Genomic DNA, 15,234 nt, shown 5'->3' on the forward strand with positions numbered 1-15,234 from the left:
ACAAAACTTTGGGACAGAGTACCATAAATTCACCAAAAAACCCACTTCAGATAAAGAAAAATGCATTGCTCAGAGATTGTGGCTCAGAAAATCCACTGATAGAAGGCCTATGGAAGAAGGGTCCTTTTGCAAGTAGTTGGTGGCAGAGACTTTTCTGGCAAACCTCATCCTGTTTTGTGTATTTCTGAAGAGGCCAAAATTGGTATTGGCATGTAAATCATAGTGATGTGGTCTGCCTCGTGGAACATTTCCATTTCAGAATCAACCTGAGAGCAGTTTGTACAAATGAGTGTTTGCTTTTTATGTCCAATCACAGATCATCTTTCTTAGGCCAGGTCTACACTACGGGTGCTATCGCGCTGTAGCTATGCAGCTGCAACCTGTAGTGTACACAACAGCAACAGAAGGCATTTCACTGTCCCTGCAGGAATTCCACCTACCTGAGCAATGGTAGCTAGGTCAATGGAAGCATTCTTCTGGTGATCTACCTGCATATACTCCAGGGGTTAGGTATGAATTTTTCATACCCCTGAGCGCCATAGCTATGTCAACCTAAGTTTTAAGTAAAGACCAAGCCTTAAATTGCAATCCTTTAGGTTTTAATTTTCAGATTTGGGGGGAAAAGTTGGAGTATTGTTTGGGAAATGGAATATTCATGAAGGTATAATACACCTGGCAAGTCTAGATGATTGAGGTTTGGCTCATTCCCCCCTCCAAAGTTAGCTACCTAGTGCCCAAATTCAGCCTGTTTTCATGTGGTTTAGGCTACCCTCTGCACTCAAAAAGAACAGGAGTACTTGTGGCACCTTAGAGACTAACAAATTTATGTCAGCATAAGCTTTCGTGGGCTACAGCCCACTTCTTCAGATGCATAGAGTGAAACACACAGACAGTCTCTAAGGTGCCACAAGTACTCCTGTTCCTTTTGCGGACACAGACTAACACGGCTGTTACTTTGAAACCTCTGCACTCAGTTGAACTTCTTCTATGGAAACTTTTCTTGGCACTAGTATTCTTCTGCTTCTACAAACCTGCAACCATTGCATGACTAGAACCTTATCTATGTGGTATGGCCACCATACACAAAAATAAACTGCAACTTTTTATCTTTTAAAAGATGTACCTTTGCTATTTGATTAATCTATTAAAGTAACTTAACCGTTCTAACTACTTAACTCAGATGACAGGCGCAACCACTGGAATTATTGATGAACTACTGCAAAAGCTATTGGTCAACATATCAAGAGGTCAAGGGTAAAATTACTCCATAACCTTTCCGGTGCAGGCTATTTCCTTCGGGTATGGACTAGTGTAGTGACTAGAGTGACCTGTGAGATTTCTAACATGAAACAAAATTTTTGAGGGAGAGGGTTAGCAGTTTTGACAATGGAAGAGCTTGATTCAAGAATGGTGTTTTTAAATCGATTACCACAAAATTATCAAGAAACTAGCCCCAACACAACATTCTAGGTTATCATGATGCATTTGCAATTAATCCAAAATTGTAAATACTTTGACTACTTACTGTCATTGTTTGCCTTGTCAATGTGATCAAAACAGTGACTAGTGATCCCACTGTAATATTGTTGCTATCTTCATCATCCAAAACTAAGGTCAAAGAAAAGTGATACTTCCATTTAACCTTTGTTTCTTAATCAGTTTCGTATTTATTTTTTAAATTAAGCATTACTTCAGTGACAGATAAAAGTGTCAGTGTAATCACAAATCTTCCAGAGAATATTTAACAGAAAATAATCTGAAAATATTTGCAAGAATAAAGACTTTTATCTGCATCATTAAACAGTCTCTATTACCTAGAATACATTAACAGAATGAGGATCAATAACTGCATAAAACTACACGAAGTAAACATTGAGGTTGTGATTTAAGTTGTAGGAAAGTTAGGGTATTCAAAGTTAGTTATGATTCCCACAGCATCCATAACTATGCAGCATTGTATATTAAAACATAAAACTTTCATATTATAAAATACCACATATGAGCAAAGGGACTAAGTTACAGTTGTTCTGGGAACCATAACTATGATTTTCCTGATCTTTGAATGATTAATATCTCAATTTCAAAGGTGCATTAAGAGTCATGCACTTTATTTTTTCTCCCTCTTTTTGAAAAGGAATTAAGGAACAGAAATGAATAGTTTGACTATAATATTGATCAGAAGACCTACAGTACGGTCAGCAGACATATGGGTTCATATCTTAGAATGCAGTAATGTTGAATGTTCAGTCTACTGACTGAAAACTACTACATTTTTATTCTGGTATGAAAAATAAAAGTATTCCTCAAATAGTTTTTCACACATCCATTACCTATAATTAGAAGTAGAAACAGTTAATCTGGGGAGGAGCAAAAAGTTAAATCCTCCTTGGCACAACTTCTTAAATATGTGTATTTGTCAAATGCAAAATGTGCGTGGGGAGGCGTAGCTTGCCAGAACATATGGGGATACAAGTTTGTCAAGGACACTCTGACAATTATGAACACAATTAACAACAGCACTCTGTGCCCACGAACCACTGGAAAAGGTAAGATACTGATTTGAAAGTGCATGGTATATTGTTTTTACTTATTTTTACAATTTGAAACTTAAGTTCACCAGGTACATATGCCTTACTGAGGACTATGTATATGCCAAATCCAACACTAGGCTAGCTGAACAAAACGTGTCAGATTTTGGAAAACACAAATTTTGGAAGACCATTCTATGCAAATATTTTTGACCTTTATCTCAAATTCCTTGCGAGGAAGGTGACCAATGATCAGTTCACCTTCCACTGAGAGGCAGCCTAAAGGCAATCGTTTAACAGCACAGTAACTTCAGAGAGCAAGTGAAGGAAAGTAACATATGCAATTGAAACTATAGTGAATTTTAGCCAAGTACTATGTGGTTATCCCAAACAGAATACACTCATCACACAAGGTTAACACACCTTCCCTCTCACAAAAATACCCTCAACTCTTTAATGACCTGGGTCTCGATTTAATGTCTCAAATAAAAAAATGTATAGTTTGATATTTGGACTAAGCAGAAGCATGAAATCCTTAGCCATCTTTTTTCTTTAATGTTACAAGGCAAAGGATACAAAGGTTTAAAAATAAAGTGCCATCTCAACCATTATTATACGCTGCTTTTTCAATGCTAAATCAAACAATTAAATGCTACATCAGTCCCTCTAGAGGAAACTGCTGATGGCCTGGAAATATGTAAGATGCTTTAATGTACTTCATTTTCCTCAAATTATAAATCTGAAGTGCAAGAGCCTGTCATTCAGAAAAGTCTGCCATTTTCCAGGTTACATAAATAATGTAAGGAATTGGGGTTTCAGAGTCCTCACTGCTTACTGCCGGCAGACTATCAAATTGTCAAGAGGGATGACATATACAGCAATGAAACAACCTCCCATCTTACCTTGTGGCTTTATATCTATGGTGATATGTGGAAAACTACCTAATACAGCCATAACTTCATCATATTTTTCATCTTCAAGGAAGTGCAGTAAGTTGCGGCGATCAGATCCTTTCAAACTCACCATGTCCTGGATACTTTTGATTTTGAACTTGGTTAAAAAAAGAAAAAAGAAAAATACTAAAGAACATTTCACAAAACTAAATTCTAGTTAATGTAATCATTTGTGTATTACAGCAGCGCTGACACAAGCAAATTGTTTATTTGATTCATTCCCACTAAAAGGATTACAAACCTTGAAATAAAGTAGAAATTAAATTTCTGTTCCATTAATTGTTACATTTTCTTATTCTGATACTCCTCCATAATCGTATCTAAAATGTACCTTCTTCAGAAGTAGGTTCAGGAACTATGCAATTAACTCAACAGAGGTTTGATATTTCAGTTACACTCTCACGAAAAACTGTAGATTATATTTTATTGGAGGGCACAGTCTGATCTTACTAAAGTAAGCAAGATGTTCTGTTTTGTCCAGTATACCTATCCCATGCTTAACCATAGCCAGAGCCGGTGCAAGGAAGTTTCGCGCCCTAGGCAAAATTTCCACCTTGAGCCCCCCCCCCCCCCCCAGCCCTATGGCAGCTTCCCTCCCCCCTGAGGTGCCCCACCCGCGGCAGCTTCCCTCCCCGCCGGGGAGCCATGCGGCACCTCCCCACCGCAGCTCACCTCTGCTCCGCCTTCTCCCCGAGCACGCCGCCCCTGCTCTAATTCTCCTCCTCTCCCAGGCTTGTGGCGCCAAACAGCTGATTGGCGCTGCAAGCCTGGGAGGCGGGAGAAGTGGAGCAGCGACCGCATGCTCGGGGAGGAACGCTGTAAAAAAATTGGGGGATACCGCTTTTTGGCGCCCCCAAATCTTGGCGCCCTAGGCAACCGCCTAGTTTGCCTTAATAGTAGCACCGGCCCTGACCCCATACCACAGATCATAACTCCTGTTACCTGTGGTGAATAGTCACTCTCCTTTTTATTTATAAGGCAAACAGTGATACAGTTTAAGGAACATAAAGCACAAGGACTCATGAGGTATTGCATTCCTGAACAAATGCTTTTTATTCTGTGAACTATTAATAAGTTTGCTTAGTGAGAGACAGAGGCAGGTTAAAGGAGATAATGGAAAGATAAAAATGACTGAGCATTATCTGTAGTTTTATACCTTTTTATGATTGGAAACTCGCCTAAGATTGTCCTCTTCAATGTGAGGGAGCTGCAGAAGGGGAGACTTGAATTGCTGAAGCCCTTGGACAGCCATCTGGGAAAGCTTCATACAGTTTTCCAAAGATCCCAATGATGGAGCACGAAACTCCCTTTCTTGGGGAGAATGAATTTTACAAGATCATTTTTTACATGTTTTTCCAGTATACTTTGGACATGTTAAATTAAAATATTTTGATCAGCCCAGCAACTTTAAAAGTTCATAAAGATGTACCTTACAGTATAAAGTGTCATATGCATTGTAAAGCTTATAGTTACCATTTGAGCCTAGTATTGATGGCCCTCTTCCTATAAAATTTATTACAGTATAGTTTAGCAAACAATTTAGCGCCTGTTAATTTTCTTTCTTCAGGTTGTGCCAAACTAGTCAAAGGGATGTATGAGAGGATGATTTCTTTCCTAACCATTATAGGTTGATCAAGACATCAAGGAGAGAGGTGGGGTAGCCTGCCTATTGATTACAATCAAACAGCTTTCAGTTCTAATTTTTAATAAGAGGATTAAGCACTAGGATTACAAATTCCTGTGATAACAGAAACTAACTAGTTTGCTTTAGAATATTTTTGCAAAATCCCTCCAGAGAGACGGCAGCATTTTAAAAATAATTAACTGAAACATTAATTTGGGGAGGTTACTGGTATTCTTTTAAAAACAAATTGGGAAAATATGCTTATAAATGTCCCATATATACTCTATATACACACCTTGTAAACGTTAATAAGGGCCCTAACAATAGTTGAGTGGAGGTGCACAAAAGAACTGGTTATGTTTTACCAGTGTTTTTTAAGCCACAAGTAAAAAAAAGAAAATGCTTGTAATGTTACAAATACTTATATATGATTCTTCTCTTGCAGAGTATTTTTAATACTTATATTTGAAGGAGAGGACAGAGCACTTATAACTGAAATGCTGACTAGACCTTAGAGTCACCGAAGGGGTGAGATCAGGTATTGAGGGTGCATCTCAATGCACTTGTTATTTTCCAAAGATCTGTAACTCTACTATGGAATGGCAATGCCACAATGCATCGGGGATATGGGGTCATCAGGCATTAATCAATCACAAGACAGTGTAGGGGAGGGTTATAACACAGAAAGGGGGATATTCACTGCTTTAAGTATACCTACACTTGGAGCCAGGTGTGATTCCCAGCTCACATAGGTGTATCTGTGCTAGCTCTGCTTAAGCTAGCACACTAAAAATAGCAGTGCAGCCAGGGTAGCATGGATGGTGGCTCAAGTATGTTGCCCAAATACTGTTGTAGGAGCAGCAGTGATCTATATGCTCTGTATAACCTGTATGTTCAAAAGGTCTGTTACACCTTCCTCCCCCCCCTTTTGTTTCCTCTCCCTCTTTGAATACCTGTGAAGTGGCTTTCCCCCTCCCCCTCCCTCCTGGAATGCTTGTGGAATGAATGGGCTGCCTGAACAGCTGGAAGATCAAAAGAGCTCCCAGGTAGACAAGGTGTCTGGGACTCTAATTAAGCAGCGCTCACAGACCCAATGCATGGACACTGTCTGAAGTGGAGTGTGACCAACCAGACGCGGACAAGTCATCTCTAGTCATAGGCCATGCGGAGCAGGTCCTTAAAAGGGGAAGGGGCCATGTGCTCAGTAGTACACTGACAAGCTTGTATCTCCCGTAAAGGCCCTTCGCCCAGACCGCCTGGCCAGTGGTTCGCCGCGTTGCATTTCATCGTGCCTCAAGAAGACTTACCTTCAATCACACCATAGCTGCACTGTGGGACACTTACCTTGAGGGATCTGGACATCTCCAATGCCATGCCCGTCCTGGGAGCATGAGTACGCGAGTGTGAGTGTGACCCCACCCCCCCCCGCTTTCTTTTGCTATCAGTATCTATCAGATAGCTTAGCTATCAGTATAATAAACGTGCTGCTTTCTGCCATACTCTGGTGGGTCATTAGTCCTCCCTAAGCTTACTAGCTGGCCCAATTTCGGGTAACAAATACAACCTACCCGGACCCCACTGGTATGTACTAAGGGTGGCTAGCCTGGGCCACCACTCACCGCTGCCTGTACAGTAACTCCCCACTTAACGTCCTCTCGCTTAACGTTGTTTTGTTACGTCCCTGCTCCATTACAGAACATGCTCGTTTAAAGATGTGCAATACTCTGCTATAACGTCGTTTGGCCGCCTGCTTTGTCCACGGCTGGCAGCCCCCCTATCAGCTCCCCTACTCCCCACCTCCAGCGTCTCCCGCCCGCCACCAGACCCCACGGATCAGCACCTTCCCCCTGCTCCCCCCGCCTCCTGCCCGCAGCAATCAGCTGGTTTGCCGCATTCAAGAGGCAGGGGAGGGAGGGTGGAGGCTGTGCGCCACGTCCTCGCTCCTCCTCCCAGCCTCCTGAACACCACAAGACAGCTGATTGCCCCGGGCAGGAGGCAGAGGGAGCAGGGGGAAGGCGCTGATCCGCGGGGTCCACCAGTAGGTAGGAGATGCGGGGAGGGAGAGAGGGGACCTGATGGGGGCTGTCAGCCTGGTTAATACCTGTATTAAATTGCTTGTTTAAAATTATTTAAAATGTATATAATGCCTTCTGTCTGGCAAAAAAAATTTCCCTGGAACCTAACTCCCCCATTTACATTAATTGTTATGGGAAAATTGGATTCGCTTAATGTTGCTTAACATCGTTTTGCTTAAAGTCGCATTTTTCAGGAACATAACTACAATGTTAAGTGAGGAATTACTGTATTACCATACACTAGCTCAATATAAGCTAACATGATGTCTACTTCCGAGCTCCAAGTGTAGACACACCCTTACAGTGCAAATGGGGAAGCATGGGAGGCGTAATTCTTCAGAAAGATCTTTTCCATTGAGAACATAAGGCAGTGGTGGGCAATCTGCAGCCCGTCAGGGTAATCTGCTGACGGGCCGTGAGACGGTTTGTTTACATTGACCGTCTGCAGGCACGGCCGCCCGCAGCTCCCAGGGGGCGTGGTTCGCAGTCTGCAGCCAATGGGAGCTGCGGGCTGCAGGAACATGCTGGCCGCCGCTTCCTGCAGCTCCCATTGGCTGGGAACAGCGAACCGTGGCCACTGGGAGCTGCGGGCGGCCGTGCCTGCAGACGGTCAATGTAAACAAACCGTCTCACGGCCCGTCAGCAGATTACCCTGACGGGCTGCAGATTGCTCACCACTGACATAAGGGGATGAGAAATATCTAAATATACAATAGCAATGTTTTCCCATAAGCTCAGCAACTCTTTAAAGGCAGGCCCAATAAAGAGTGAGATTTTCTAGTTTAAATACAATATAATAAGATTTCTTCCTTACCTTCACGGCTACGCGCCATTATTATTAACTGGCAGATTACGTTAATCATTTCTTGAAGTAAAGCAGGACACTTTTTCAGGATAAATTGCTGATCTGCAAGATGAATGATTTGATAAAACCCTCAGATTCTCTGCTTACTCACTATTTTCTCTAACTGTGTCCATCCCACCTCTGTCCACTGTTATTTATAAAATCACCTACTCAGTCCCACCCCCTATTTCTTTTTCTTCTCTCCATGCAATTGTCTAACATACGTGTATTTTAAACCACAATGGGTCTGAATCTGCCAGATGCTGGTCACACTCAACTCCCACCACCTTCCAACAATTCAGAAGTATTTATATAAGAATTCTCACAAAGGTTACACATTTCAATAAAAGTCAGACAACAACATTTAGAATGTCATTTTAAACGAACTTTTAAAAAAATATTACTCTTAAAGGTTACACACTAAGGAAAAAAATAGGTTTATGCTCTTTTTGACTCTTCCATGTCAAGGCCTGAAAGGTTTTTAAATCAAAGTTTTTTCTACTTGTATTTTACAACAGAAATTAAATCATCACATGTTGGAAGACACTACAGAGAACTAGAGAAATTATGACATCACAAGAATCAGACTGAAAATGGAGCAACCAAGAAGGAAAGGGATTTTTAGTCAGACTATTTAAAAAAGATGTTTAGTTACACGTATAGTAATTGTTCTTCAATATGTGTTGCACATATACATTCCACGACAGATGTATGTGTGCCCAATGCACTCAAATTGTGACTTTTGCCAGCTGTACCAGCAGGCAGCATATGCATCACTGCTATTGCCATGTGTCGAACCAAGCAGATGAAGTGGGCATGCTCACTGCCTCCCTCTCCATTCCTTCATACGATCAGTAAGCTAAGCCCGAAGTAATGGGGAAGGTGGGAGGGTCGTGAAAAGCTCTTATGCAAAACACATCTCAAAGAACAGCTACCGTACATGTAAAGTAACGGTCTTTTCTCCTTCAAGTGATTGTGAATATATACATTGCATTGTAAGTGATTCACCAGCAGTTTCCTTACAGGTGGTGGGACTTTAGACTACTTGAAGAGAGACCGCAATACTGACTTGCTGAAGTTTACATGATCTCTGGAAGCTTAAGTAATAGCATAGTGTCTAAAGACATTATGCACAGATGACCACGTTGCTGCTTTGCAAACGTCCACTTAGAGGAATGTTGCTCAGAAAAGCTAATGAAGCAGAACGAGCCCTAGTGGAGTGGAGGTGTTATCCTTGGCAGAAGACATACCTTTGGCAGATTGTAACAAAGCTTGATACATTCAGAAATCTAGTGTGAAATATGCAGGCTGTAACAGGTTGCCCTTTAGTCCTGTCAGCATGGGCTACAAAAAGTCTAGGGGAAATCTGAGGATACATTTACACTGTGATAAAAACCCACAGAATCGAGTCTCAGAGCCCAGGTCAGCTGACTTGGGCTCACAGGGCTCCAGCTGTGGGGCTAAAAATTGCAGCGTAGCTGTTCAGGGTTGGGCTGGAGTCTGGGCTCTAAGACCCCCACGAGGGAGGAAGGTCACAGAGCCTGGGCTCCAGCCCAACCCTGAACAGCTATGCTGCAATTTTATAGCCCGGCAGCCTGAGCCTTGCAAGCCCAAGTCAGCTGACCTGGGCCAGCCAGAGGTCTTTTATCACAGTGTGGACATAGACTGAAAGACTATGTGGTCCAGGTAAAAATGCCAGAAGCTTCTGAATATCTAAGGTATGAAATTTTTCTTCAGCCTTGGAAGAATGAGGTTTCAGAAAGAACACTGGGAGATGAATAGTCTGGTTAGAAGTAGACTGCAGAGAACACTTTAGGCGTAAATTTTGGATCTAGTCTAAGCAAGACACTGTCTTTGTGGAGTACTGTAAAACAAGGGTCAGCTACAAGCGCCTGGAGCGCCGACACCCTCCTTGCAAAAGTAATTGCTACCAAAAATGCTTTATTTTCTTTTTTAGCAGGGACAAAGATGTTGTTGCCAAAAGTTCAAAGGGGAAACCCATCAAAAAGAGACAATACCAAATTCAGATCCCATGATGGTCCTGGATTAGACAGAAGGGTTCCTGTGAATAAGCCCTTTCAAATTTATACACCTATGGATGTAAAAAGATAGAAAACTCATCCATTGGTGGGCATACTGCAGAAATAGTTGCTACATGGAGTCTCACTAAACTGATAGAGACCAGAAGATTTCAGGTGCAATAGGTAATCCAATATAGGTCTAATTTCTGTACTCTCATGATAACTGATAAGATTCTGCTCAAACTGAAAACCTCCATTTTGCTGCATATGTGGTTCTGCTGGAATCCTTTCTGCTGTTCACCTAAATGGCTCTGACATCTCAAGAGCAGACTCTCATCTCGTTGCTCAACCAGAGATTGTCCATGCCACAAAGTGAAGAGATTGCAGCTTGGTTTGCAATTCTGAGATAAGCAAACCTCAACCTATGAGTGGTTGAATTCAGAGTTGATGTAGGTCCAGATAGCAATACTGCCTTGGCCAGGCAGCTGCTACAAGGATTATGATTGCCTTGTTTCTTTTTGGCTTCCTCGTCACCCTGGGAATCAGGATTGGAGAGAATGTGTACAGCAGATAGCTCGACCAGGGAAGAAGAAAGGCACTTGTCACAGAATCCCAACCACAACCTGCTTTGGAACAGGACCTCCTGCAGTTGTTATTCAGGTTGATTGCAAAGAGATCTATTGTCGATGAAAGATCGACTGCAGAATGTCCCGCTTTATTGGCCACTTGTCATGATAGTCTAAGATCCTGCTGAGAGAATCCGCAACAGTGTTCCTCACTCCTGGAAGGTGAAAGTCCATTAGGGAGATATTGTTCTTTATATAGAAGTTGCACAAGGTGATCTCTTCTTGGCACATTTGAGGCAACCCTACACCTCTATGCTTGTTCAGATAAAACATAGCAGTGATGCTGTTGGGGAGAACGTGACTCAGTTGACCCCAATGGTGGTAATGAATGTTTTGCAGGCCCAATGAATGGCTCAAAGCTTCAGCACGTTTATATGGAGCTAAACTTTCTGAGGCACCCAAATATGTGAGCCTGAAGTTGACCCAGATGTGTCTCCCCCACATCCAAGCCCTTTGTGAATGCAGCTGTTACCAGAGTCATAGCTGGTTCTGGTGGTAAGAAAGGAAACCCTCTCTGAATACATTTGGAGAGCCTAAGCAGAAATTCAAGGACTGAAGCACTCGTGCAAGTACACCCATCAGCATATCCAGTGAATGTCTGTTCAGATATACGGAGCGAAACCAGGCCTACAGACATCTGAGGTGAAGTCTGGCATGCTGAATCACATAGTAGGTGCATGAGGCCACGTCTCCCAACAGCTGAAAATACAAATACACTGCTGTCTTTGTCTTGAACTTGAGGTTCTCTGGCAGAGAGACTATGGATTGGAACCTGTCCGTCAGGAGGTAAACAATGGCAGTTGCAGCATCAAGATCCAACCCTATAAAATTTATTTTCTCTGTTGGCTGCAGCATCAATTTCTCTACAATCAGGTTTAGAGCTAGACAAAAGAACACATGTCTGATGACAAGGATATTGTTTTAGATATGGCACCTCGACCTTCCCCAAACTAGCCAGTTGTCTAGGTACAGAAATATTTGAATTCCTAGACTGCGACCAACATCATATACTTTATGAACTGCTTGGGGTTGAGGACAGGCCGAAGTAGCGTGTAATAGTAGTCTATCGGGAATCAAAGAAATTTTCTGTGGCCATGTAAAAGTAAGTATTCTACACAGCAAGGGCAGCATAACAATCTCCAAGGAAGGGATAACAGATGCCAGGATGATCATTCTGAATGTCATCTTTTCAATAAATCTGTTCAGCCTTATTAAGTCCAGAATGGGTCAAAGACTACCTTGCTTTCCGGGAATCAGAAAGTAGAGGGAATAGAAACTTTCCGTGTGTGTTGATAAGAAGTTTCCTCCATTGCCCCCAGTTCCAGTTACTTCTTGATGTAAAACAGCCTTGTGAAATGGGTCCCTGAAAAGGGACAGGGAAGGTGGGTTGGTGAAAGGGAAGGAGATGAACCAGATAACATATCCCTTCTTTACTGTGCTGAATACTCACTTGTCTGATATAATCTGCCCATGCAGTGTAAAAGAGAGGTAGGTGCTTCGTAAATGGAGGATCTGCATGTAGAACAGGGGTTCTCAATGTTTTTCTTTCTGAGGCCTCCCCACAACATGCTATAAAAATTCCAGGATCCAGCAGAGGGTGATAGGGCTCCAGGCTTCAGCTATGGAGGACGGGGGAGCTCAGAGCTTCAACCCTGTGGGTCTGGTGGCTTCTGCCCCACAGGGCACTGGGGCTCAGGGCTTCTGCCCCATGGGGCACCGGGCTTTAGCTCTATGGGGCTGGAATCTTCAGCCCCGCTGGGCTAGGGGACTTCTGTTCTGTGGGGCTGGCAGTTCAGAGTTTCTGCCCTGCAGGGCACCAGGGTTCAGGACTTTAGCTTCCAAGGCGCAGGGCTATTGGCTTCAGCCCTGAGGGGCAGGGGTTTTGAGGACCCCCTGTAACGTCTGGCGGACCCCGAGTTGAGAACTGCTGATGTAGAAGAAGAGACATGGTTAGTATGCTGTCCTTGATCAAGATGTTGGAATGACTGTTTTGAAGCCACTGACGGTTGGTGAGAAGGGCTTGCTTCAGACTGTTCTAAGCCTCCTAGATGTCACAATTGGATCTCCTTCAAGAGGCATCCTAAGGTCTCTGCTATACTGGTTCTATACTGCGTTTGGGGCTTCAACTGCTTTCCCTTTGTCACTCGGGTGTAGCCACCCAGTGAACAAAGGGTGGGACAAGAATCTCTTAAAAGTGTACATTGTGACATCATTCTTCCAGGAAAATGATTTAGCACCTTCAAAACAGTAGACCTTCTCTTGTATTTTGTAGCTCTTTTGGGATGCCAGAGGCCTGCAGCTAGGAAGATCAATTTCATTGAAATAGCTGTAACCATTGAAAGTGACGTGATAATTGCTTGGAGGGGTGTGTGAGCAGTGAGATGATCTTTGGATACCATAGCCAAAAAGTGATTCCTACATTCCTTGGGCAGTTTGTCCACAAATTATGAAAACTGCTGACCAGTTAATAAAAGGTATATTTGGATAACAATGCCTGTTAATTTGACACCCTCATTTGAAGGCTCATGGTGGTATAAGTCTTGCTACCACATAGGTCCAGTCTCTAAGTTAGCCTTAGGAGGAGACTACTTCTGTGGCCACTAGCATCTGGAATGGGGTATGTAAAGAAACACTCAAATTACTGCTGGAGGATTTGGCATCATCTACCTCTTTGACAGTGGGTGGAACAGAGACTGGTTTCTGCCACAAGGGTCTTTGCAGGCTCTGGCAAGGCTACATTAATGGCAAGAGAAACCCTTCCTGGAGCAGGAGTTTGTGAAATGTCCAGTAGTTTGTGTGGGTTGTCTTGAACAAGTTCTGCCTGCATCCCCAGAGATCTTGCCACTCTCCTAACAAGGTCCTAAAAAACCTTAAAGTTCTCAGGAAGAGGATGTGGACTCTGGGTTATGGCCTCATCCAGGAAAGAAGAAGAAATATATGGGAAAACTCCAGGGGCTTCTTCCTAGTCTCCTCTTCCTCTGTGGGCTCCAATGAAGAGGGAGGTTGTGGACTTGGAGGAGGATCTTCTCTAGGTACTACAAGTACAGAAGATGATGATTTTCTCCTGGACTGAGTGGCCCACAGGGGGCTAGATGCTCTTGAAGCAGACCAAGAGGCCCAATAAGGCCAAGGAGAACAGTCCAGTCTTTCAGAGTAGCAGCCGTGTTAGTCTGTATCCGCAAAAAGAACAGGAGTACTTGTGGCACTTTAGAGACTAACAAATTTATTAGAGCATAAGCGACTGTAGTCCACGAAAGCTTATGCTCTAATAAATTTGTTAGTCTCTAAAGTGCCACAAGTACTCCTGTTCTTTTTGCGGATACAGACTAACACGGCTGCTACTCTGAAACCTGTCATTATGCAAGGCACTGCATTTAGCCGTATGGAGTGGAAATCCATCAACCTCATGAAAAAACTCGTACAGATACAGACAGACATCATCTTCCTTTCCAAGAAGTGGGCTGTAGTCCACGAAAGCTTATGCTCTAATAAATTTGTCAGTCCAGTCTTTGTACTGCCTATGGTGAAGGGTACCACAGTAAGGAATCATTATAACAACGTTCTTGCTCTAGGGGTTGGATATTTCTAGAATGTTGTCTGCATGAAGAGCTGAAAGACCTTGCTGGAAATATGGAATCATGGTCAGACTCTGAGGAGGAGGAAACCTAACCTCTCGATAAATGGTAGAAGAATCCGTGTAGGCACAGCAGCGGTGATACATGGTGCTGTCCCAAAGGTATCAAAGTCAAAGATGTAGCTGACAGTGCCAGTGGATAAGGAAGTCAGAATGCAGACAGGTGAGTTGACACACATTATGCTGGTGGGGCCGATGTAGCATGCATTGATGAAGTGGATGGAACTGCCAGTATTGTAGTGGTAAGTGAAGTCAACAGTGATGATGAAGTTGAGATGATTGGGATTGGACAATGCAACAGTGAAAGTTCATGAGAGGTGGAGACACAAGATCTCTTGTCATCAAGAATGCCTATGTCATTGACTGCACCAAGAGAGGAGGTAAGTGTTTGGCCACTAACACTGGCGGTGCTGGACCTGACAGCGTTGGGTCGAAGATCTCTCCAGCAGGGGTGAAAGCAGCAGTCTTGATTGCCCCAGTGGAGCCAGAATCAACAGTGTCACCTCAGACAACATCGGTGAGCGTCAGTGCTTACAACCAGACCTTGCCTCTGCACCGGAGGACTTTTTCAGAGCCTTTTGTGAGAAGAAGAGTGAGACTCTTAAAGTCCATCAGTCTCTGAACCAGGAGGGTTTTGAGTGCTTCAAGGAGGCTGCAGAAGAAGATGAATGACATTTCTCACTCGATTTTGGATTTCAGGCTAAGGAAGCTGCGTGGCACTCTTTTTGGATGAACTCTCCAGCCTCTCACCATCAGATTCAGGCAGTGAAGAGGCTCATGTTGCCTTATTGAGAAGATGTACTTTAAAGGCAGAAATCCCTTTGTTCTTGTTGGGAAGGAGGTAAAAATAGGACATTGTCCCTCACATGTTCCTCACCTAATCAGATTAGGCAACTTTTTGCATGTGTCACTAACAAGGATCACAGCCC

The 15,234-nt window shown here is 43.2% G+C and overlaps 1 protein-coding gene across 2 annotated transcripts in view; it reads right to left on the bottom strand.

Moving 5' to 3' along the window:
* SEC63 (SEC63 homolog, protein translocation regulator) overlaps positions 1-15,234 on the bottom strand; it is a 118,382-nt gene that overhangs the window by 28,393 nt on the left and 74,755 nt on the right. For both annotated transcript variants that reach the window (XR_010599571.1, XM_008164915.4), the window contains exons 11-14: positions 7,995-8,087; positions 4,638-4,792; positions 3,431-3,578; positions 1,526-1,608 (exon numbers count right to left, since the gene is read on the bottom strand). Coding sequence is in view for 1 of the 2 variants with exons in the window: in XM_008164915.4 (XP_008163137.1) it covers positions 1,526-1,608; positions 3,431-3,578; positions 4,638-4,792; positions 7,995-8,087 (479 nt within the window). In the remaining variant the exon portion in view is untranslated. The remainder of the gene's footprint in view (positions 1-1,525; positions 1,609-3,430; positions 3,579-4,637; positions 4,793-7,994; positions 8,088-15,234) is intronic.

This window comes from Chrysemys picta, chromosome 3 (genome assembly GCF_011386835.1).
Source record: "Chrysemys picta bellii isolate R12L10 chromosome 3, ASM1138683v2, whole genome shotgun sequence".
Taxonomy (NCBI): Eukaryota; Metazoa; Chordata; order Testudines; family Emydidae; genus Chrysemys; species Chrysemys picta.